A 21,807-nucleotide genomic window follows, 5' to 3' on the forward strand; every position below is an offset into this window, starting at 1 on the left:
GTATTATGCTGAGCGAAATAAGTCAAACAGAGAAAGACATGTATCATATGACCTCACTGATATGAGGAATTCTTAATCTCAGGAAACAAACTGAGGGTTGCTGGAGTGGGGGGTGGGGTGGGAGGGATGGGGTGACTGGGTGATAGACACTGGGGAGCGTATGTGCTCTGGTAAGCGCTGTGAATTGTGCAAGACTGTTGAATCTCAGATCTGTACCTCTGAAACAAATAATGCAATATATGTTAAGAAAAAAAAAGATAGCAGGAGGGGAAGAACGAAGGGGGGGAAATCAGAGGGGGAGACGAACCATGAGAGACGATGGACTCTGAAAAACAAACTGAGGGGGGAGCCTGCTTCTCCCTCTGACCCTCTCCCCTCTTATGCTGTTTCTCTCTCGCTCGCTCTCTAAAAAATAAATAAATAAAATCTTTAAAAAAAAGAAAAAAAGAAAAACTGAGGGTTCTAGAGGGGAGGGGGGTGAGAGGATGGGTTAGCCTGGTGATGGGTATTAAGGAGGGCACGTTCTGCATGGAGCACTGGGTGTTATGCACAAACAATGAATCATGGAACACTACATCTAAAACTGATGATGTAATGTATGGTGGTTAACATAACAATAAAAAATTTTTAAAAAGGGGGATCTTATAGTATGTAAGTCATATCTCAATAAAATTTATATCTTTTAATGATTTTCTAATTAAAAAGTAATATTTTAGGGGCGCCTGGGTAGCTCAATCGTTAGGCGTCTGCCTTCGGTTCAAGTCATGATCCCAGGGTTCTGGGATCGAGCCCCACATCGGGTTCCCTGCTCAGCGGGAAGCCTGCTTCTCCCTCCCCCACTCCCCCTGCCTGTGTTCCCTCTCTCACTGTGTCTCTCTGTCAAATAAATAAATAAAATCTTTAAAAACAAAGAAATATTTTAGGAAATTACTTAGTAGAAATAAGTAACTACACTGTGAAAAAGGATCATTAAAGCCTCCTAATGGGGATGACTGGGTGGCTCAGTCAGTGAAGTGTCTGCCTTTGGCTCAAGTCATGATCCCAGGGTCCTGGGATTGAGTCCCACATCAGGTTCCTTGCTCAGTGGGGAGTCTGCTTCTCCCTCTGCCTGCCGCTCCCCCTGCTTGTGCTCTGTCTCTCTCTCTCTCTGACAAATAAATAAAACCTAAATAAATAAATAAATAAATAAATAAATAAATAAACAAAGCAAGCCTCCTAATGGTAGCCCCACAGGATTACTTTTGAAGGCTGCTTCCTTCTACCACCCCTTCTCCCTGATTCTCAGGCAACCAAGGTGGTGTATTTATCCATATCACCTCCATGCCTTGTCCCCCGTATCACAAGCTGCCCTGCCCTGGGAAAAGAACTATAATTTTACAACAGCAAAATACCTTTTTAAAAAATATTTTATTTAAGAGAGAAAGAGTGAGAGAGAGAGAGAGCACAAGCAGGGGGAGCAGCAGAGGGAGAGGGAGAAGCAGGCTCCCCACGGAGCAAGGAGCCCGATGTGGGGCTCAATCCCAGGACCTTGGGATCATGACCTGAGCCGAAGGCAGATGCTTAACCAACTGAGCCACCCAGGCGCCCAGGAAAATGCTTTTTCTGGTCACCATTTATTGAGACCTAACCGTATGCCTGCCAGGACCATGTTTTCCATGCACTACATGGAATCTTATGAAATCTGCCCTATAACCTATTGGGTAACTTCCATTATTATTCTCATTTTATAGATGAGGAAAGTGGCTCAAGGAAGTGAAGTAACCTGTCTAAGGGTATGTGGCAGAGCGATAATTCAGTAGCAGCAAGAACGTCATTTTCTCAGGTGCCTTCTCTCATTCACCCCTATCCCCCTAGCAGTGGAATCCTCATCACTGGAGGTGCTCAAGGAGGGCCTAAGGAAAGGGAGGCAATGTAGGATCAGTCAGACTACTGGTCTCAAGGGCGACTTCAGCCTGGACAGGCAGCATTCACTTTTTCCCAGTACACACTTCATTCCCACTGGAGAAAATAAGAGCTTTTCTGGACTGTGATCTTCCCTTTACTAGAAATTCCCAGGGTGGAACAGTGCCTTTATCTTCACAAGTTCCTCAGTACCATCATTTGTCCCCTCTGCACACATCAGAAGGGCCTCATTACAGCTCTTCCAGGATGAAGGCTCTGGGCTGCAGCAGAACCTGATGGGCACATCAGTTGGTGGCTATGACATTCCTGAGGCATCAGGAGCCCAGCGGCTGCTCCTCCAGAGGGACAGAAAAGGATTTCAGGGCAGACGATGATAGGAAGAGACCAAAGACCCTGATGGCCTTGGACCAAGAGCCAGGATGTCTAGCCTCAACTGTTCTGGGAAGGTGCACCCACCAGAAGCAACAGAATGGACTGGGGTCTGGGGGCCCAGCTGGGGGCAAACTTGGGAAGGAGCAGCCCCCCCCCCCCCCGCCACCTAGGTGGTGTGGTAGGTTGAATTCAAAGACAGCCCCTAAGATTCGTCCCTGCTGGTGTACATACCTTGTATAATTGGTATAGAATCTGTGAATCTGAAGGGATATTATTTCCAAGATGAGGCTACTTACCTGTTTACTTTGAGTTAATCAAAAGAAAGGTTTCTCTGGATGTGCCTGACCTAATCAGATGAGGTCTTTAAAAGAGGTAAGCTGAGGTCTTTAAAAGAGGTAAGCTGAGGTACTGTGAGAGGGCCTATGGAGGGGCCATGTGGTAAGAGCTGAGTGGCTCCTGGCTAACAGCAGGAAAAAAAAAAAAGGGCACTCAGTCCTACAACTGTGAGGAACCGAATTCTGTCGACCACCTGAACGAGCAAAGGAGAGGACTCTGATTTCCAGATGAGACCTCAGACCTGACTGACATCTTGATTTCAGTCTTGTGAAACCCTGAACAGAGAACCAATCATGCCATGCCTGGACTTCTGACCTACAGAAATTGGGAAATAATAAATGGGAATTGTTTTAAACTGCTTAGTTTGTGGTAACTTGTTATGCAGCAACAGAAAACGAATACTGGTGATGAGGGCTGAGAACTGCCCCCAAGGTAGCAGGGGCTTTGGAATTCACTGAGAAGCTATCAAAGCCTATCTTTGGGGGTGGTGGGGCAAAAACCCACAATTTCTGGAATCAAACAAACCTGGTCTCAAATCTAAGAATCTATTAGCTGTGTGATTCTTGGGCAAGTGCCCTTTGAGTCTATTCCTTTATCCGTAAAACAGGGATAAATACTTCTCTCACAAGGCTGTTATGAGGCTTAGATGGGATAATAGTTTGCAGGGGCGCCTGGCTGGCTCAGTCCATAGAGCATGTGACTTTTTTTTTTATTAACATATAATGTATTATTTGTTTCAGGGGTACAGGTCTGTGATTCATCAGTCTTACACAATTCACAGCACTCACCATAGCACATACCCCCTCAATATCCATCACCCAGCCACCCCATCCCTCCCACCCCTCTCCACGCCAGCAACCCTCAGTTTGTTTCCTGAGATTAAGAGTCTTTTATCGTTTGTCTCCTCTGGTTTTGTCTTGTTTAATTTTTCTCTCCCTTCCCATATGATCCTCTGCCTTATTTCTCGAATTCCACATGTCAGTGAGATCATATGATAATTGTCTTTCTCTGATTGACTTATTTCGCTTAGCATAATACTCTCTAGTTCCATCCAGGTCATTACAAATGGCAAGATTTCATTTTTTGATGGCTGCATAATATTCCATGGTGTGTGTGTGTGTGTGTGTGTGTGTGTGTGTGTGTGTACCACATCTTCTTTATCCATTCATCTGTTGATGGACATCTAGGCTCTTTCCATAGTTTGGCTATTGTGGACATGAGCATGTGACTCTTGATCTTGGAGTTGTAGGTTTGAGTCCCACGTCGGTGGTAGGATTTATTTTAAAAAATATAAATAAAAAAATAGTTTGCAGCATGCAGTGACACATAATAAATTATAGCCCTAATTGTATTAAATAACACTCTAGTAGTCAATCTAAGGAACTGGAGGTAAAGTGGAGAGACCAGTTGGGATTCAGGTGCAATATACCCCATCCAGTACTTTCTTAATTATGGGAGCCCTGACCTCATCCTGAGCTTCCAGCTCTTGATTTGATGAATACTAATTGAAAGGTAATGAGGTTAAAGCTTCTCCAAGTGTCCTTTGGTTTGGCTGGTGGGAGAAGGTGAGAGCAGGTGCTTTGAAAAGAAAAGCTTTTTTACCCTTTTGCCAGCCAGGACCATACCCCCTAAAGCCATACTGCTAGGGAGGGAAAAGAGAAAGGCAGATGCTCACACCCAGGAGAAAGGGCCTGGAGTGAGGAAGAGGAGCCTGAATGTCCATTTTTTCTTTCCTCAGTGAGTCCAGGGATAGAGAATGAAGGATACCAAGACAAGAGACTATCTCATTAACTCTGGGTGGCAGCGTGGTAATTCAGGACTGGGGAAGTGGCCCCACTGGCCAGGAGCTCAAAATCAGGATGTAGTTAATAAGGCCAGATTAGATGTTAAGAGCCTTGGAATGTGATCAACCCCATTTCAGAGCAGTCTGCTATAGGAGCCCTCCTGTAGGGACTGGGGCAGGCATCTGGCCAAAAATACTATTTTATTTGAGGCAAATTATGCTCAGAGACTGAGACTGTTTTTGCCAATAATTTACTTAACACAGGTTCACTGTGTTAATTATAATTTATAATAATATTTCACAAGCCAATAGCATTCAGGATAATGTCTCTTATGGAGTCAATAAAAAATAACATACTCTAAACCAGTGACAGATTTATTACACTACTATTCCCCAGACAAAGTGATGAAAGAAATAAAGTCCAAATTTAGTTGCGGTGTATCTTTCTACCAGTTGGTTCTTGGTAGAGTCAGTCCTTCCAACTAAAAGCTGGATATCAGCTGCCTGCCTAGATCCCTCACTATTGGGGCACAGAGCAAGCAGGCCAAGGCACTGGTGTTGGTAACCAAAGTAGGCTGTTTTAAAGGTTATTACTCCAGGGAACATCACATGGTTTGTGCCACTACCTACAAGGAGTAGCCTTGCCAAGGCGGGAACAGATGTCCCTCACCTACGTGAGACTGCTGTGTGGTTAATACCATTGCCAACCAAGAGCAGCCAGCCTGGCCATGGCAGGAGCAAGTGTCTCAAGTTCTTCCGAGAATAGCAAAGGGTAGTCTTGTCCAGATGGGATGCTCTTGGTAAGTCCTCACAAATTCTTTATAAAGTTTAAAAGTCCATCATGTGATAGACACCACTGCCCTTACTATGCTGCCAACAACCTAAAAGTCTTTTCTGCTCCAGATGCATCTGTTCCATTAGAAAATCTTAATATCCAACTTCAAAGCAATTTCATTAAAATAAGTTATTCTAAACAAATTCAAGCCACGGACAACTTTGTCCAAAACAAGCTTTCAAAACATGGATTTGAAATCATAAGTAAGCATACGACAAATATCCAGGTAAGTCCTCAGAACTGAGGATTTGAGAGCCTTGATTGCCAGCAAGCAGCCTGCCTTCTGAGCCTGTTTCCTTATCTGTAGAGTGAAGTGGCTGAACTAATTTTTTAATGCTTGCGGATTTGTGATCTAAGAATAGTTACTAATAAGATCCCTGACAAGTACGCAGTTGTGTTTTTCCCCATTTTCTTTTTTTAAAGATTTTATCTATCTATCTATCTATCTATCTATCTATCTATCTATTTATTTATTTATTTGAGAGAGAGAATGAGAGCACATGAGAGGGGGGAGGGTCAGAGGGAGAAGCAGACTCCCTGCCGAGCAGGGAGCCCGATGCGGGACTCGATCCCGGGACTCCAGGATCATGACCTGAGCCGAAGGCAGTCGCTTAACCAACTGAGCCACCCAGGCACCCACCCATTTTCTTATTTTAGGCTCCAACAGGGAAAGGAAGAGGTTAAACAAAGAAGGTATTTTTTGTTATAACTTGTCGTTGCTATTTTTGTGAACACTCCCATTTAAATCTCTTTATTTCCTTAAGTAATCTCTAAGACCAAGGTGGGGCTCCAACCCCGAGATCAACAGTCGCCTGCTTTACCGACTGAGCCCGCCAGGAGCCCCTTATTCCTCCCATCTTGGGTTGATGGAATCGTTTCTCGAGCCGGACTTGAACCACTATACCGTCCCCCGCGGGGAAGTTCACCGACTTTACATCCCGGCTCCACGGAGGCCGCAACCAGACACTGGGTGGGGCGGGACGGGGTGGGGCGGGCACAGCGTGGAAATGGTTTGTCCTTAGCGCGCCGCCGTAGCCCGCCAGCGTCCGCGTGGTGCCCACGCCCGCCAAGGCGCGAGCGCCGCAGTGGGCGGGACCTCACGCTCCGCCCGCCGTGCGTCGGTGCGTGAGTCCGGCCCCCGCGAGCTCCGGAGCGGCCCGTGAGTTCACACCCGGCTTCTCTTCAGCCTTGGACTGCGCGCCGCCATCGCCGTCATGCTCGGCGCCGCTCTCCGCCGTTGCGCTGTAGCCACAGCCGCAGCCGCCCGTGCCAGCCCTCGAGGCCGCCTGTGCTCAACCCCGGTCCCCGGCCCCGCCGCCGGTAAGGCCCCCGCCGCCACTGCTAGCGCCCGCGTGTCCTTGCGGTGACCTGGTCCCCCGCCGCCACTCGAGGGCAGGCTTGCCCCGCGGCCTAGCCCCTGCCCTGCGGGCGGGCGGACGAACCTGGTGACCGCTGGCCGCCCTCCCCGCCACCTCCACTTATGGGGGACTCGAAGACGCGGCCCCCGCGTCCTCCGCCAGCGCGACTTCCTGGTGCGGGCACCGCGGACCGATCAGGTGTGGACCTGGTGTGGGCCCCAGGGAAGGGGCGCAGCGCGCCTCCCGCGCCCACTGGACCCCCTTCGGTCCCCAGGCCGTGACCGTGCCCCGGCGCTGACCCCTGCAGCCACCTGACTGGGAGTGTCCGCCGCCGGCCTACAGCGCGTCGGCGAAGGTGACATTGAGCCGCCCGGCGCGTCGCGATCGGTGTAGGGGCAGGGGTGGCCCTTCCGGAGACCTGGACACCCATAGTGTGTTGTGCGGACACCAAATGCTTCCTTGTGGGACACAGTATACGTTTTTATCAGGCCTTTCTCAGCGTTTTGTATGTCACCTTCAAAGACCGATCGTTCTGTCGTTTCAGAGACTGCTGTGCCACGTTCCAGTCCTTCCATTTTTACGATAGATCTCCATGTAGGATTGTTTCCTGAGGTCTGGAAGAGAGCCTGAATATTGATAGGTCTTAGAATAAGAATATAACTCTTCCGAAAATTGGGTCCCACACACTTAGGAATACTGGGTTCTACAGACCTAAGGGAAGCTTTATTTTGTTTTTTGCTTCCGGTCAGAAACCTGACTGCTGGAGTATGAGTTGTGCTGCTGCTTCCTCTTTCTTACTGTGCCTTCCCCCTGTGTGTGGGGGGAGATTTTGTGTCCAGCACTGTACCTTTAGTTAGTGTAACTGCACTTTGATCTTGGTCCATGATGGTAGTATATGCTGTCATGTGAAATTTAGGCCCTAAGCATGCAGATTTAAACGTATGAACGCAAACTCAAAACTAGTAAGGTTGTTCTCTTGACTCTTGAGTGTTGTAACTACACCCTTCAGAACCTGAGAAATGTGTTTCTCTTCATTCATTTATCGTAGAACAGTAAGGCTGGCATGCACTTCGTGAAGACGGTCTTATTTTATAAAGGAGGAAATTGAGGCCAGTCTTGGGAAACTGATTCCTTTACTAGTGGTGGAACTATTTTCAGTTTCTTAGCTTTAGTTATTTTTGGCCCATCCTGATGTTTGTCAAATTTTATGGTTTTTTTGTTTTTTTCCTTATCTAAAATGCTAAAGTACTACAATTTTTTCATATAGATACCTTTTGGGGAGTTTTCTTCTGACCTCTCCAAAAGCATTGCTACATTTTGTGGCAGGCTGGGGAAAAGGCAGAGAATTTTGGCACACTGTAGATTAAGGGGATTCCTCTTAATGAGTTTGAACATGTTGGTTTATCTCCTAGGTGTTCTATTCCCACTCTTGGGTATAATTTATAAACAAAAATCTTTATTTCAGGTGTTTGTACCATAGACATAAATATTTGCTACAAGGAGGTAGTGTTGGTTACATTTATGTCAGCTACTTTCTAGTTGTGTGACCTTGGACATGTTAATTAACACTAAAACTCAGTTGCCTTATCTCTAAAATCAGGATCTTTGGTAGTTGTGAGGCTTAAATGAAATAATGTAACTCTTAGCATCTTGCCTGGCACAAATGTTTATATATGTATTTGCTTTATTATAGTGGATTTCATTTTTGCAAATTACAGGTTAGGATTTGTTATCCATATAAAACTGAACAGGTTTTATAAATTGAAAGTCAAAAAGAATAAAATTTTTTGGATGAGGCTATTCAAGGCCAAATGAGAGTATCCTTGAAAGAGAGCTTTGAGGGGCACCTGGGTGGCTCAGCTGGTTAAGCGTCTGCCTTCAGCTCAGGTCATGATCCCTGTGATCAAGTCCCGAATCGGCCTCCCTGCTCAGCGGGGAGCCTGCTTTTCCCTCTGCCTGCTGTTCCCCCTGCTTGTGCTCTCTTTCTTTCTGTCAAATAAATAAACAAAATCTTTAAAAAAGGACAGGGAGAACTCTGGAGGGGTTTAACCTGAGGGGCCTCAAGTTGGCTCTAGTTAAGTGACAACCCAAATTCCAGGAGCCTCTAACTTGAAACAATTGTTTTCCAATAACTGCTGATGTAAAATATTTTAAAATAGTGGTTAAATTCTTTAGTCAACCCTTAAACCTGGCGCCTACATCCTAACCCTGATAACCCAGGAAGAATGGGAGAAGTTTTCTCTTTCCCTTTCTTGCCATAGGGCTGAATTTAGGTAGCACTTTCTAATCACCTTCCAACCTTCTTTTCTGCACTACTCCTATACTTCTAGATTTCCAGACTTTGGGCCCCAAAGTCCATGGCTGCTCTTCAGGCTTGCACTTCAACCATCCTGCCTTTGAGCTTGTTCATGTGCCCTCTGCATTATTCATTTCTTTCCCTTTCTCCTAGAATTACCAACACCAAAATGTTCATTTGGGGGGCTTTATCCGAGCCGATTAGTTATTAAGTTGAAAGCTATCTAATTTAACTAAATTTAAACTAAAGGGATTAATTTTTCTAAGAATGTTAGGTTTTTGTTTGTTGTTGTTTTTAAAGATTTTATTTTTGGGGGATGCCTGGGTGGCTCAGTCATTAGCCGTCTGCCTTCGGCTCAGGTCATGATCCCAGGGTCCTGGGATCGAGCCCCGCATCAGGCTCCCTGTTCCGTGGGAAGCCTGCTTCTCCCTCTCTCACTCCCCCTGCTTGTGTTCCCTCTTGCTGTGTCTCTCTTCTGTCAGATAAATAAATAAAATCTTAAAAAAAAAAAAGATTTTGTTTGTTTATTTGTGAGAGAGAGCATGAGCAGGGGGGAGGGGCAGAGGGAGAGGGAGAAGCAGGCTTTCTGCTGAGCAGGGAGCCTGATGGGGGGCTCGATCTCAGGACCCTGCAATCATGACCTGAGCCGAAGGCAGACACTTAACTGACTGAACTAGCCAGGCACCCCTTTTTTTTTTTTTTTTTTAACAGCGTGCTTAACTGAATACCAAAAAGTAGCGTTAGAAAGAGCTTTTAGATTGAGTTTATAGAAATGTCCCTTTTCACACACTTCTCTTTCCTTACTCTGGAACCTTCAGGTTGTATGAAAGCACTGAGCTGTTGTTTTCAAAATACCTTGCCTTGCAAACTCAGACCTAAGTGAAAATGCTAAGTTGGGTTGGTAGGGGAGAAAGAGAATGCCTATATAGTTCACCTAAAAATCAAAGTGTTAAATATATGATGGGCATGTGCACAGCTAGGAGAATAGATCCTACTCCTACCCCTTACTGAAGTTAGTAATACAATTTTTTTATTTTTATGATTTTGTTTATTTGACAGAGAGAGACACAGTGAGAGAGGGAACACAAGCAGGGGAAGTGGGAGAGGGAGAAGCAGGCTTCCCGCGGAGCAGGAAGCCCGATGTGGGGCTCGATCCCAGGACCCTGGGATCATGACCTGAGCTGAAGGCAGATGCTTAACAACTGAGCCACCCCGGCGCCACCGTTAGTAATACAATTAAACCATGTGGGAGAGTCTGATTTTGCCATGCTGGAAGGGGGATGTATGTTCCCAGTGCATGCTTGGTATTACAAATAGTTGTTTCATAAAAGTTTTTATGGTAACAGAACCAGTTTGTAATTTGGGACTTCCAGAAGGAAAGTGAACAAATTATTGAAGGTGACCCATCATTCTCCTTGCCTAGGATTTGTAGTTGCTGGTCATCTTTATCTTTGGTTAGAAAACAAAACAAAGCTGCTAGTCATCTAGTGAAATCATGCCCAGCAGTGAGCTAAAGGAAATGGGTATTAAACACTTTTCTGGGTGGTAGAAAAGGTACATGTAATAATTACCCCTGGGGAAGGAATACATATTATTTCATTTTTCTTGGGTAAACACTTAGAAGTGGATTTATTGGGCAGTATGGTAGGTGTGTGTTTAACTTGATAAGAAAGCAGTAAAGGGATGCCTGGGTGGCTCAGCAGATTGATCCCAGGGTCCTGGGATCGAGCCCCGCAGGAGCCTGCTTCTCCTTCTGCCTGCCGCTCCCCCTGCTTATGTTCTGTCTCTCTCTCTGACAAATAAATAAAATCTTTAGGAGAAAAGAAAAGAAAGCACTAAACAGTCTTCAAAAGTGATTATAACGGGGCGCCTGGGTGGCTCAGTCGGTTAAGCGGCTGCCTTTGGCTCGGGTCATGATCCCTGGGTCCTGGGATCGAGCCCTGCATTGGGCTCCCTGCTCGGTGGGGAGCCTGCTTCTCCCTCTCCCACTGCCTGCCTCTCTGCCTGCTTGTTCTCTATCTCTCTGTCAAATAAATAAATAAAATCTTTTTTTAAAAAGTGATAACATTTTATACTGTGCTTTAAGTATTCTAAAAAAATTATTTACTTATCTCTACACTCAATGTGGGGCTCGAACTCATGTCCCTGAGATCAGAGAGTCACATGCTCTTCCTACTGAGCCAACCACCTACCCCTAAGCTAAGGATAATTTTAGTTTTTGAAAAAGGTAGCTTATAAATTTTTGGTAACAGTGGGTTGGAAGGTTGTTGTGACCTGTACTTTCTGATATATTAAATGTGAATATTAGTCTTGTAAGCATTATTAAATATCCACATACTTTTGATTAAATGTTTGTACTTACAAAAGACATTGAAGTCTAGAGATACATTATTTTTTCTTGTCATAGAAATTAAAGCATGGCCAATTCCAGCCCATTCATGCACATGTTCTTCATTCTGGGCTTGAATAATGGAGATAATTTATGTCTCTGGGAAGACTGGAACTTGTGTTGTGGTCCTCTGTGACTTAATGGCAGGTATTTGGCTCCAGGCTCAAATGGTAATTTAAATGAGAATCTTTCCACTTGATGTAGCAGTAACAGTCCATTTCCAGAATTGCTAGTCTTTCACCTTTTCATCTTTTTCTGTTTTCTTTCTTTTTTCTCTGCTCTTTCTCCTGTCAGTTATTGCATTAAGGATGTATAGGGTAGGGTCCCAGGCTGCCACAGTCTGTAAAGCATGCGACTCCTTCTTCTCCTCCTCCCTCTCCCCCTCCCCTCCCCCTCCTTTTCTCCCTTCCCTTTCCTCCCCACCCTCCCCTCCCTCCCAGGATCCTGGGATCAAGTCCTGCATTGGGCTCCTTGCTCAGCGGGGAGTCTGCTTCTCCCTCTCCCTCTGCCTGCCCCTCCCCCCTGCTTGTGTGCACGCTCTTTCTCTCTGTCTGACAAATAAATAAAATCTTAAAAAAAAGAAGATTTATTTCTTTATTTGAGAGAGCACGAGTGGGGAAGGGGCAGAGGGAGAGAATCGGAGAGAATCTCAAGCCGACTCCCTGCTGAGCTTGGAGCCAGACATGGATCACAGGACTCAGGGGATTCAGGGCTCCATCTCAGGACCCTGAGATCATGACCTGAGCTGAAATCATGAGTCAGATGTTCAACCAAGTGAGCCACCCAGCCGCCCCATATAGGGAGCAGAATTCTAAATGTGTCCTGTTTTTGTTTTGTTTTTTTTAATCCCTATTTGCCCCTATTGGCTACTGTAGATAATGCTGCGATGAACATAGAGGTGCGTGTATCTTTTTGAATTAGTGTTTTTTTTAAAGATTTTATTTATTTATTTATTTGAGAGAGAGAGAGAGAGCACATGAGAGGGGGGAGGGTCAGAGGGAGAAGCAGACTCCCTGCTGAGCAGGGAGCCTGATGCGGGACTCGATCCTGGGACTCGAGGATCATGACCTGAGCTGAAGGCCGTCGCTTAATCAACTGAGCCACCCAGGCGCCCTGTTTTCTCTGGGTAAATACCCAGAAGTGAAATTGTTGGATCATATGGAAGTTCTATTTTTAATATTTTGAGGAGCCTCCATACTGTTTGCATAGTGGGTGCACCAGTTTGCATTCCCACCAACAGTGCACAAGGGTTCCCTTTTCACCACATCCTCACCAACACTTGTTATTTCTTGCCTTTTTGATAATAGCCATTCTGACAGGTATAAGGTAATATCTCATAGTGATTTTGATTTGCATTTCCTTCATGGTTAGTGATGTTGAGCATCTTTTCATGTGTCTGTTGGCCATTTGTATATCTTCTTTGGAGAAATGTCTATTCAGGTCCTCTGCCCATTTTTAATTGGATTGCTTTTTTTTAAAGATTTTATTTATTTATTTGAGAGAGAATGAGATAGAGAGAGGGCATGAGAGGGGGAGGGTCAGAGGGAGAAGCAGACTCCCTGCTGAGCAGGGAGCCCGATGCGGGACTCGATCCCAGGACCCTGGGATCATGACCTGAGCCGAAGGCAGTAGCTTAACCAACTGAGCCACCCAGGCGCCCTGGATTGCTCTTTTGATACTGAGTTGTGTGAGTTCTTTATATATTTTGGATATTAAACCCTTACCAGTTTTATCATTTGCAGATATTTTCCCCCCATTCAGTAAGTTGTCTTTTCCTTTTTCTTTTTTTAAGATTTTATTTATTCATTTGACAGAGACACAGCAAGAGAGGAAACACAAGCAGGGGGAGTGAGAGGGGGAGAAGCAGGCTTCCCGCTGAGCAGGGAGCCCAGCGAGGGGCTCTATCCCATGACCCGAGCCGATCCCATGACCAGAGCCGAAGGCAGACGCTTAATGGCTGAGCCAGCCAGGCACCCCGCCTTTTCCTTTTGTTGATGGTTTCCTTCACTGTGCAAAAGCTTTTTAGTTTTATACAATCCCATTTGTTAATCTTTGCTTTTGTTGCCCTTCTCTGAGGAGACAGATCCAAAAAAATATTGCTCAGATTGATGTCCAAGAACTTATTGCCTATGTTTTTTTCTAGGAATTTTATGGTTTCCAGTCTTACATTTGGGTTTTTATTCCATTTGAGTTTATTTTTGTGTGTGGTGTAAGAAAGTGGTCCCATTTCATTCTTTTGCATGTAGTTGTCCAGTTTTCCCAACACCATTTATTAGACTGTCCTTTCCCCAGTGTGTCCTGTGTTGTTGTTTATATATAATGTTATATTTAAAACTATCACTTCTTAGGTATCTTACAGAGCAGTTTTTTTCATCGGGTGTAAGTGAGAGGGTATGTTTCCTCTTAGGGGATTTATCAGAATTTGCAGGGAGGGGACTATAGTTTGATAAAACAATTTTTTAAATTACTGTTGCTTTGTCAAGTTGTGTAATTTATTTTGGAATATAATTTAATGGCAAGCATAAGATTTCTTTTTAATTTATCAAAAATACATCTTATAAATTTGCTTAAGAACTGGAGTGGGCATTTTTTTAAAAAACTAGGAATTAATACTGTGCTTATCATAAAAATTCAGACATTATGGAAGTATATAAAGAAATAGTTTTTCCTTCCAAAGATGACCACTTTTAACAATTTGAAGCTACATTACACATTAGGGGGAAAAAGTGAACATACATACATAATAGGATGCCTGGGTGGCTCAGTCGATTAAGCATCTCTTTAGCTCAGGTCATGATCACAGGGTCCTGGGATCGACTCCCGCATCAGGCTCCTTTTTTTTTTTAAGATTTTATTCATTCATTTATTTATTTATTAATTAAATATTTTATTTATTTATTTGACAGAGATAGCGAGAACAGGAACACAAGCAGGGGGAGTGGGAGAGGGAGAAGCAGGCTTCCTGCTGAGCAGGGAGCCCGACATGGGGCTCCATCCCAAGACCCTGGGATCACGACCTGAGCCAAAGGCAGATGCTTAACCGAGTGAGCCACCCAGGCCCCCCTAAGTGCCGCATTGGGCTCCTTGCTCAGCAAGGAGCCTGCTTCTCCCTCTGCCTGCCACTCCCCCTGCTTGTGCTCTCTCTCTCTGACAAATAAATAAATAAAATCTTTAAAAAAAAAAACACGTAGTACTTTTTGTTCTACTTGCTTTTCTTTGCTTTGTTTTTAAGATTTTTTTCATATCAATACATAAGATTTGTTTTACTTGACCTGCTGAGTAATTTTCCTACCATGATATATATAGTTGATTCAGAATTTAATGCATTGAATATATTTAACACCCCTGAGCTGTACACTTAAAAGTGGTTAAGATGGTAAATTTGATGTTGTACATACATATTTTAACACAATTTAAAAAGAGCAAACAAATAACCTTAATGTATTGATAGGATATGTCAAGTATTATTTCTTCCTGTACATTGAAGACATTGTTCTTTCTTCATTGTAGCTGTCCAGTCACTTCGCTGCTACTCCCATGGGTCACATGAGACAGATGAGGAGTTTGATGCTCGCTGGGTGACATACTTCAACAAGCCAGATATTGATGCCTGGGAATTGCGTAAAGGTAATTGGAACATAGGCATATTTGTCTACTTTGGCATAGAATTGGCAACTACTTTGTAGTCTTTCACTATTGTGTTGAAAGCAGCTATTTTGAAAATATGCCTCATGTAAACTAGGTATTGTCATGCAACTTGCAGTTGGGAAAGTTTATAGCCTTCATAGTGTTTCTTATAAAGCAGGCACAATTGACTTTTTGGGCCAGATAATTCTTTGTTGCAGGGCTGTCCTTTGCATTGTAGGATGTTTAGCTGCATCCTTGGCTTCAACCTACTAGGTGCGAACCACCATCTCACTCCACCCCCACCCCCAGTGTGACAACCAAAAATGTCTGCTGGGGGACAAAATCACCCTATTGAAAACCACTGCTATAATGATAGATCAATATGAGCAAGAGTTAACAGTTTTGTACCTTTTAGATAAGTTAAGCAAGTAGTCATTTGGTTCTCCCCCCAACTCTTGGTATTAGTTTGGGTTTTTTGTTATTTTTATTCGAATTATGATTTGTCTTGCCCTGAATTAGTGTTCAGTCTAAGTAACCTAGAAGTTGTTTTTCCTAATTTGCAGATGTGCACTGAACATGAGTAGGTAACATTAATGATAACCAGTCTATTAGTCAAGTAGATAACTAATTTTAAGTGTACGTAATTTGTCTCAGACCAGGAGTTCAGTCTCTGACTATATTCTAGCATAGTAGTCACTGTGTCTTTTGTTTATATTAAAATAACTAAAAGCAGTACACCTAAGTGCTTCAGACTCATCTGCAGTAATATAATAATGACTCTTATTTTGCCTCAACCAGGAAAATTCTTACTGAGTAATCTTGAGTAGCAGTAATGAAAAGAACAGTAATTCTGCATTCCCATTAAGAGAATCTTAAATTTTATGATGTGTCATTTTGTGCAGAGCTGAAAGTAATCATGCCCAGTCATTTTCTGGTTGAATGTGCACTAATGCTTCTCTATATCTCCGTAATGTCCTCATTTGGACTTCATTAACTCTCCTTAAGCATTTCTTGGGTTGTTTTTAGATTATTTTCCAATCAAATCTATTTTAAAGCAACCAAAGTATATACATTGTGCTAAGAGTTAAGGATATGAGTTGAAAATGACCCTCTTGTTAGAAAAGAAGCCAGCTAATACGAAAATAGTATTAGCATTTGAGAAAACTCTTGTGGTTTTTTTCTTTTTGTTTTTTGGGGTTTTTTGTTTTGTTTATCTTCAATCTGCATGCTACTGCATAGTTCTTTCCACTAGTTCACTGTGGAAGATCCACTATGATCTTACTATCTAGAATTTGTTAAAAGTAGATTCTCTTATTTAATTTTATAGACAAGAGAATAGAGGTTCAGACAGACAAGATCAAATGTCTATGATTCAGTAAAAATGTAGATAATTAAATTGTAGTTTATATGAGGATATTCCAGGTTGATATGGCTCCTCTTTATTTTGACAGGGATGAACACGCTCGTTGGCTATGATCTGGTTCCAGAACCCAAAATCATTGATGCTGCTTTACGGGCATGCAGACGGTTAAATGATTTTGCTAGTGCAGTTCGCATCCTAGAGGTTGTTAAGGTCAGTGAAATATCACTGCTAAAGTTGTTCCGGATGTGGGTGGGCTCTTGTTAGGTATCAGCATATCCTGTGTTTTTGAATTTGTTAAAATACCTAAAATTAGTTCTTATAGCTATAGGAAATGTGCATTGCAATTGCAATCTTTCTGGAGAGCAGTTTGGCAGAATTTATGCAAGGTTTTAAAAAATCATGCTTGAGGGGTGCCTCAAGGCCCTCAACCTGTGGCTCAGCCGGTTAAGCATCTGCCTTCAGATCTAGCCCTGAGTTGGGCTCCCTGCTCAGCAAGGAGTCTGCTTCTCCCTCTCCCTCTGCCACTCCCCCTGCTCGTGCTTGCTCTATCCCTCTCTCTCTGTCAAATAAATAAATAAAATCTTTTAAAAATTTTTTGCTTGAGAGGCACCTGGGTGATTCAGTCGTTAAGCGTCTGCCTTCGGCTCGGGTCATGATCCCAGCGTCCTGGGATCGAGCCCCGCATCGGGCTCCCTGTTCAGCAGGAAGCCTGCTTCTCCCTCTCCCAATCCCTCTGCTTGTGTTCCCTCTCTTGCTGTGTCTCTCTCTGTCAAAGAATAAATCTTAAAAAAAAATTTTTTTTTTTGCTTGATACCCCTTTGTTCAGCAATTCCATTTGAGAATTTATCTTGAAATAATTAAGGATGTACGAAGGTTTTGTGCTCTTTGTGGTATGAAGTTAAATTTGTTAGTGATTTAAGAAAGATGGGACTTCCCAGAAGAGGTTATCTATTAATGTTGTGGAAATGTATTCAACATTAAACAATTCATAGTGTGTTATTATTATTATTATTTTAAATTTTAAGTAGGCTCCACACTCAATGTGGAGCTCAAACTCAGGACCCTGTGATCAAGAATCACACACTCCGGGGCGCCTGGGTGGCTCCGTTAAGCATCTGCCTTCGGCTCAGGTCATGATCACAGGATTCTGGGATGAGCCCCACATCAAGCTCCCTGCTCTGCGGGAAGACTGCTTCTCCCTCTCCCACTCCCCCTGCTTGTGTTCCCTCTCTTGCTGTGTCTCTCTGTGTCAAATAAATAAATAAAATCTTTAAAAAAAAAATCACATACTCTACCGACTGAACTGGCAGGCGCCCCAACAATTCATACTATATTAACTGAAGAAAATTACAAAATGATTTTTATGGTGTGACCCCATTTTATTAAAAAAAAAAATACATAGATGAGGGATGCCTGGGTGGCTCAGTCAGTTAACCGGCTGCCTTCGGCTCAGGTCATGATCCCAGGGTCCTGGAATCGAGCCCCGCGTTGGGCTCCCTGCTCAGCGGGGAGCCTGCTTCTCCCTCCCCCTGCTGCTCCCCCTGCTTGTGCGCGCGCTGTCTCTCTGACAAATAAATAAGTAAAATCTTAAAAAAAGAAAAAAAAAGTCATGGTTTATTAAAACTAATCATTTAAAAAAATACATAGATGAAAATGTAGGAGGATATATATTTATCCTCCTCTTTTGATTATGGTTCCTGGTTTTTCTGTAATGAAAAATTAATACATTGCATTTTAAACAATTTTATAATTTAAAACAATACAATTAAGGGGTGCCTGGGTGGCTCACTTGGTTGAGCATCTGACTCTTGATTTCAGCTCAGGTCATAATCTCAGGGTCGTGGGATTGAGCCCCGCTTCAGGCTTCCTGCTCAGCGGGAAGCCTGCTTCTCCCTCTCCCACTCCCCCTGCTTGTGTTCTCTCTCTCTCGCTGTCTCTCTCTCTCTGCCAAATAAATAAAATCTTTATTTAAAAAAATGCAATTAAAGAGACCTAGAATTTGTTAAAGGCAGAAGAATAGCAGCTTGGCACTCTCTTAGTCCATTTGACTTTTTTAGATTTCACTTATTTATTTGAGAGAGAGAGAGAGGCACGAGTAGGGGTGGGAGAAGCAGAGGGAGAGGGAGAAGCAGACTCCTTGCTGAGCAGGGAGCCTGACACGGGGCTTGATCCCAGAGCCCTGGGATTGCGACCTGAGCCAAAGGTAGGCGCTTAACTGACTGAGCTACCCAGGGGCCCCCACTTTACTTTTTAATATTTGTCCCTGAGGAAGTTTGTGAAAAAATAGGTATAATTATATTATTATGGTATTTGTCAAAACTCTTTTGCCCTGGAAATAAGTATTCTTCAAGTATAGCTCTCCACAAAGGGACATGGTCTATAAGAAAGAAATTCAAGTCTGTAAGAGGGAAAGTGTGACATTACTTTATCTACAGTGGGTAAGATAATTAAGGGTTCTGTAGGCTATCAATCCATTCAGCACCAGTACTTAATTCAGTTACGATCTCAAATTGGAAGCAGATTTAAAAACTTTTCTTGTGTTAACTTAATTATTCCTGTTGCTGCTGGGCATGTTTAATTATCTTCACAAAATTCTGTCATCACCACCTTTTCTAGTAACTTGAGGTTTTAAAATGTTTTGGTTTGGTTTGGTTTTTTTTTTTTTGGATTTAATCTAACGGTCTTAGTTATTCTCGAGGTGCCTAAAAACCTACTTTGAATAGTGCCTACATAAGTTGTTCTGTTTGTTGAACTAATATGTTAAAAGTAGGTGACATGTATTCTCTGCTACTAACCTCTGCATATGTAATTAAAAGCATTCTCAAGTTCATTTTTTAAATAGAGACAGCTTTTCAGAGAGCTAAATGTCAATATTTTCTTTGCCATCAGGACAAAGCAGGACCTCATAAGGAAATCTACCCTTATGTCATCCAAGAACTTAGACCAACTTTAAATGAACTGGGAATCTCCACTCCAGAGGAACTGGGCCTTGACAAAGTATAAACCCCATGGGTAAGCAACATACCACTGAATAAGGCAGGAAATGAATCCAGAGAGGGGAGTAAATGACATTTCGATTTCTCAGAGTAAGACCTTTTAATGGCCTCCTTAGAGGCCATGAACATAAAGATTTAGAGAGTACTAATGATGGTAAGTTTAAGGAACTAGAATTGTCATTTCTAGTTATAACTGTTCTTTTACTGGTGTAAAGGCAAGAGAAAGCCTCCTTATTTAAAAATCTATATTAAATATTTCAAACATAAAATTCCATCCCTTTTACCTCACCCAAACTAAAGGTAGTCCACTGCATACAAGGTGTTCATCACATAAGCTTTTATACATCTGTTTATTTTAACAGGGTTTTATTAATTTGATGCATTCATTTTTGTGTGCCCACGTTAGAATTTAACAGTCAATAAATGTTCACTGATAATAAAAACTTATTTGATACCTGTTCTCTGTGGGAACGCAGGTAATAGAACCAGCCACAAGACTTTCTAGGTAGTGAGGAGTGTGCAGAGAATCCTTTGTATTTTTTTAGGTTTTATATATATTTTTATTTATTTATTTATTTGAGAGAGAGAGAATGAGAGAGAGAGCAGGAGAGGGAAGAGGGTCAGAGGGAGAAGCAGACTCCCTGCCGAGCAGGGAGCCCGATGTGGGACTCGATCCCGGGACTCCAGGATCATGACCTGAGCCGAAGGCAGATGCCTAACGACTGAGCCATCCAGGCGCCCCAAGAATCCTTTGTAAAACAGAAAATATGTAAGCAGTGACTTCTTTTTATTTTATTTAAAGACATATAGCGTATATAACTCTTTCTATGTCAGGCACTGTTTTAAGTGCTCTATAAATCATTTAACCCTCATAAACCATGCGTTGAGGTAGTTACTGTTATTATAATTATTCCCATTTTAATATTTTCTTAATGAGGAAATTGAGGCACCTTGTCCAAGGTCATATAGCTAGTGCTGGAACCTACACTTAAAGCCAGGCAGTCCAGCCCAGAGTCCTTTGCTCTTACTATGCCACACATCCTGTGTAGGCATTTACTAAGGCTATATGCATTTCTCAGTCTTAAACAATGAGGCTTAGAGGATTTGCTGCATAAGAGTAAGAGGACATTCATTTTTAAAATAGTGGAACTAAACCATCTTATAAAGGTTTCAATAAAAGTGCACTCAATGGGGTAGCTGGGTGATGGACGTTGGGGAGGGTATGTGCTACGGTGAGCGCTGTGAATTGTGTAAGACTGATGAATCACAGACCTGTACCTCTGAAACAAATAATACATTATATGTTAAAAAAAAAAAAAAAAAGATAGCAGGAGGGGAAGAAAGAAGGTGGGGGAGTTGGAGGGGGAGACGAACCATGAGAGACTGTGGACTCTGAGAAACAAACTGAGGGTTCTAGAGGGGAGGGGGGTGGGGGGCTGGGTTAGCCTGGTGATGGGTATTAATGAGGGCATGTATTGAATGGAGCACTGGGTGTTACACGCAAACAATGAATCATGGAACACTACATCAAAAACTAATGATGTAATGTATGGTGGTTAACATAATAAAATAAAATTAAAAAAAAAAAAGTGCACCCAAAATTATTGAAGGAGCTGATAGCAGATCCCTCACAAGATAAAGGTCCAGTGAGCCTGGTTAAAGATTGCTCTGGAGCAGAAGTCTTGATTTTATCTTTGTCCACCCCCATACCACCACCACCACCTCCCTGAAGTCATTTAGCTCATCTTTGTAATACATGAAAGGTTTTTTTTAATGTGTGTACTAATGATTTCTGTGAGAAAACTAGGCATTCAGAATAGAAGATTTCCTCCTTATATTTTTGAAGCTCTTGTGTGTGGTTCATATTTCATAATGGACTCTTACAAGGATATCTGTAAACACTTCAGCTTAATTTTTATTTTATCAAGTAGTATTCCAAGGAGTCCAGAAGATCTTTGTTACCTAGGATATATTCTAGCTGCGATGACATATTTCTTCAAAAAAAAAAATTTTTAAGGGCAACTCCCCAGCACTTTTATGATTGGAAAAGAGGACCACCCCAGTAAGTACTAGGCATATAAACAACAAAAAAGCCGCAGAGCTACACCCTTGTGAGTTAACTATAGGCAGGATTAAGTCAGAACAGAAAAGGCTACACAGAGGCAGTGATTTCTCTGGGCTGTTGCTATAAAGAAGGTTATTCTTAATAAGATTTCTACCTTTCCTTTATTTTCTGGCTAATTCTTCATGTTTTCTCTTACAGATGGGCTTCTCAAGGATTTATTCATAATGCTACTTGATTGTAAACAATCACCTGGAAATACTGATGATAACATATTACCTTATTTGAACAAGTTTTCCTTTATTGAGTACCAAACCATGTAATGGTAACTTGGACTTGAATAAAAGGGAAATGAGTTTGAACTGAAATTAGGTATTGTTCCATGTGTTTGCTTTGAAAAGCAGAAAATGAGCCCTCATAGAGCCATTGATTTCATGGTTTTGTTGCCACTATGTGCTGAGAAAACTGCCTTAATTCTCTGGAAACCA

At 42.8% G+C, this 21,807-nt stretch overlaps 1 protein-coding gene across 1 annotated transcript; it reads left to right on the forward strand.

The window, feature by feature from the left end:
* The first annotated feature begins 6,324 nt into the window (after positions 1 to 6,324).
* Positions 6,325 to 21,687, forward strand: LOC123861005 (cytochrome c oxidase subunit 5A, mitochondrial). The gene is made up of 5 exons (XM_045899690.1): positions 6,325 to 6,548; positions 14,782 to 14,898; positions 16,350 to 16,471; positions 19,151 to 19,273; positions 21,521 to 21,687. The coding sequence occupies exons 1-4, from the start codon at positions 6,443 to 6,445 to the stop codon at positions 19,262 to 19,264; spliced, it is 459 nt and encodes a 152-aa protein (XP_045755646.1). The 5' UTR covers positions 6,325 to 6,442; the 3' UTR covers positions 19,265 to 19,273; positions 21,521 to 21,687.
* Positions 21,688 to 21,807: the final 120 nt, after the last annotated feature.

This window comes from Mirounga angustirostris, unplaced genomic scaffold (assembly GCF_029215605.1).
Source record: "Mirounga angustirostris isolate CCGP_5_RB_7025 unplaced genomic scaffold, mMirAng1.0.hap1 SCAF_9, whole genome shotgun sequence".
Taxonomy (NCBI): domain Eukaryota; kingdom Metazoa; phylum Chordata; class Mammalia; order Carnivora; family Phocidae; genus Mirounga; species Mirounga angustirostris.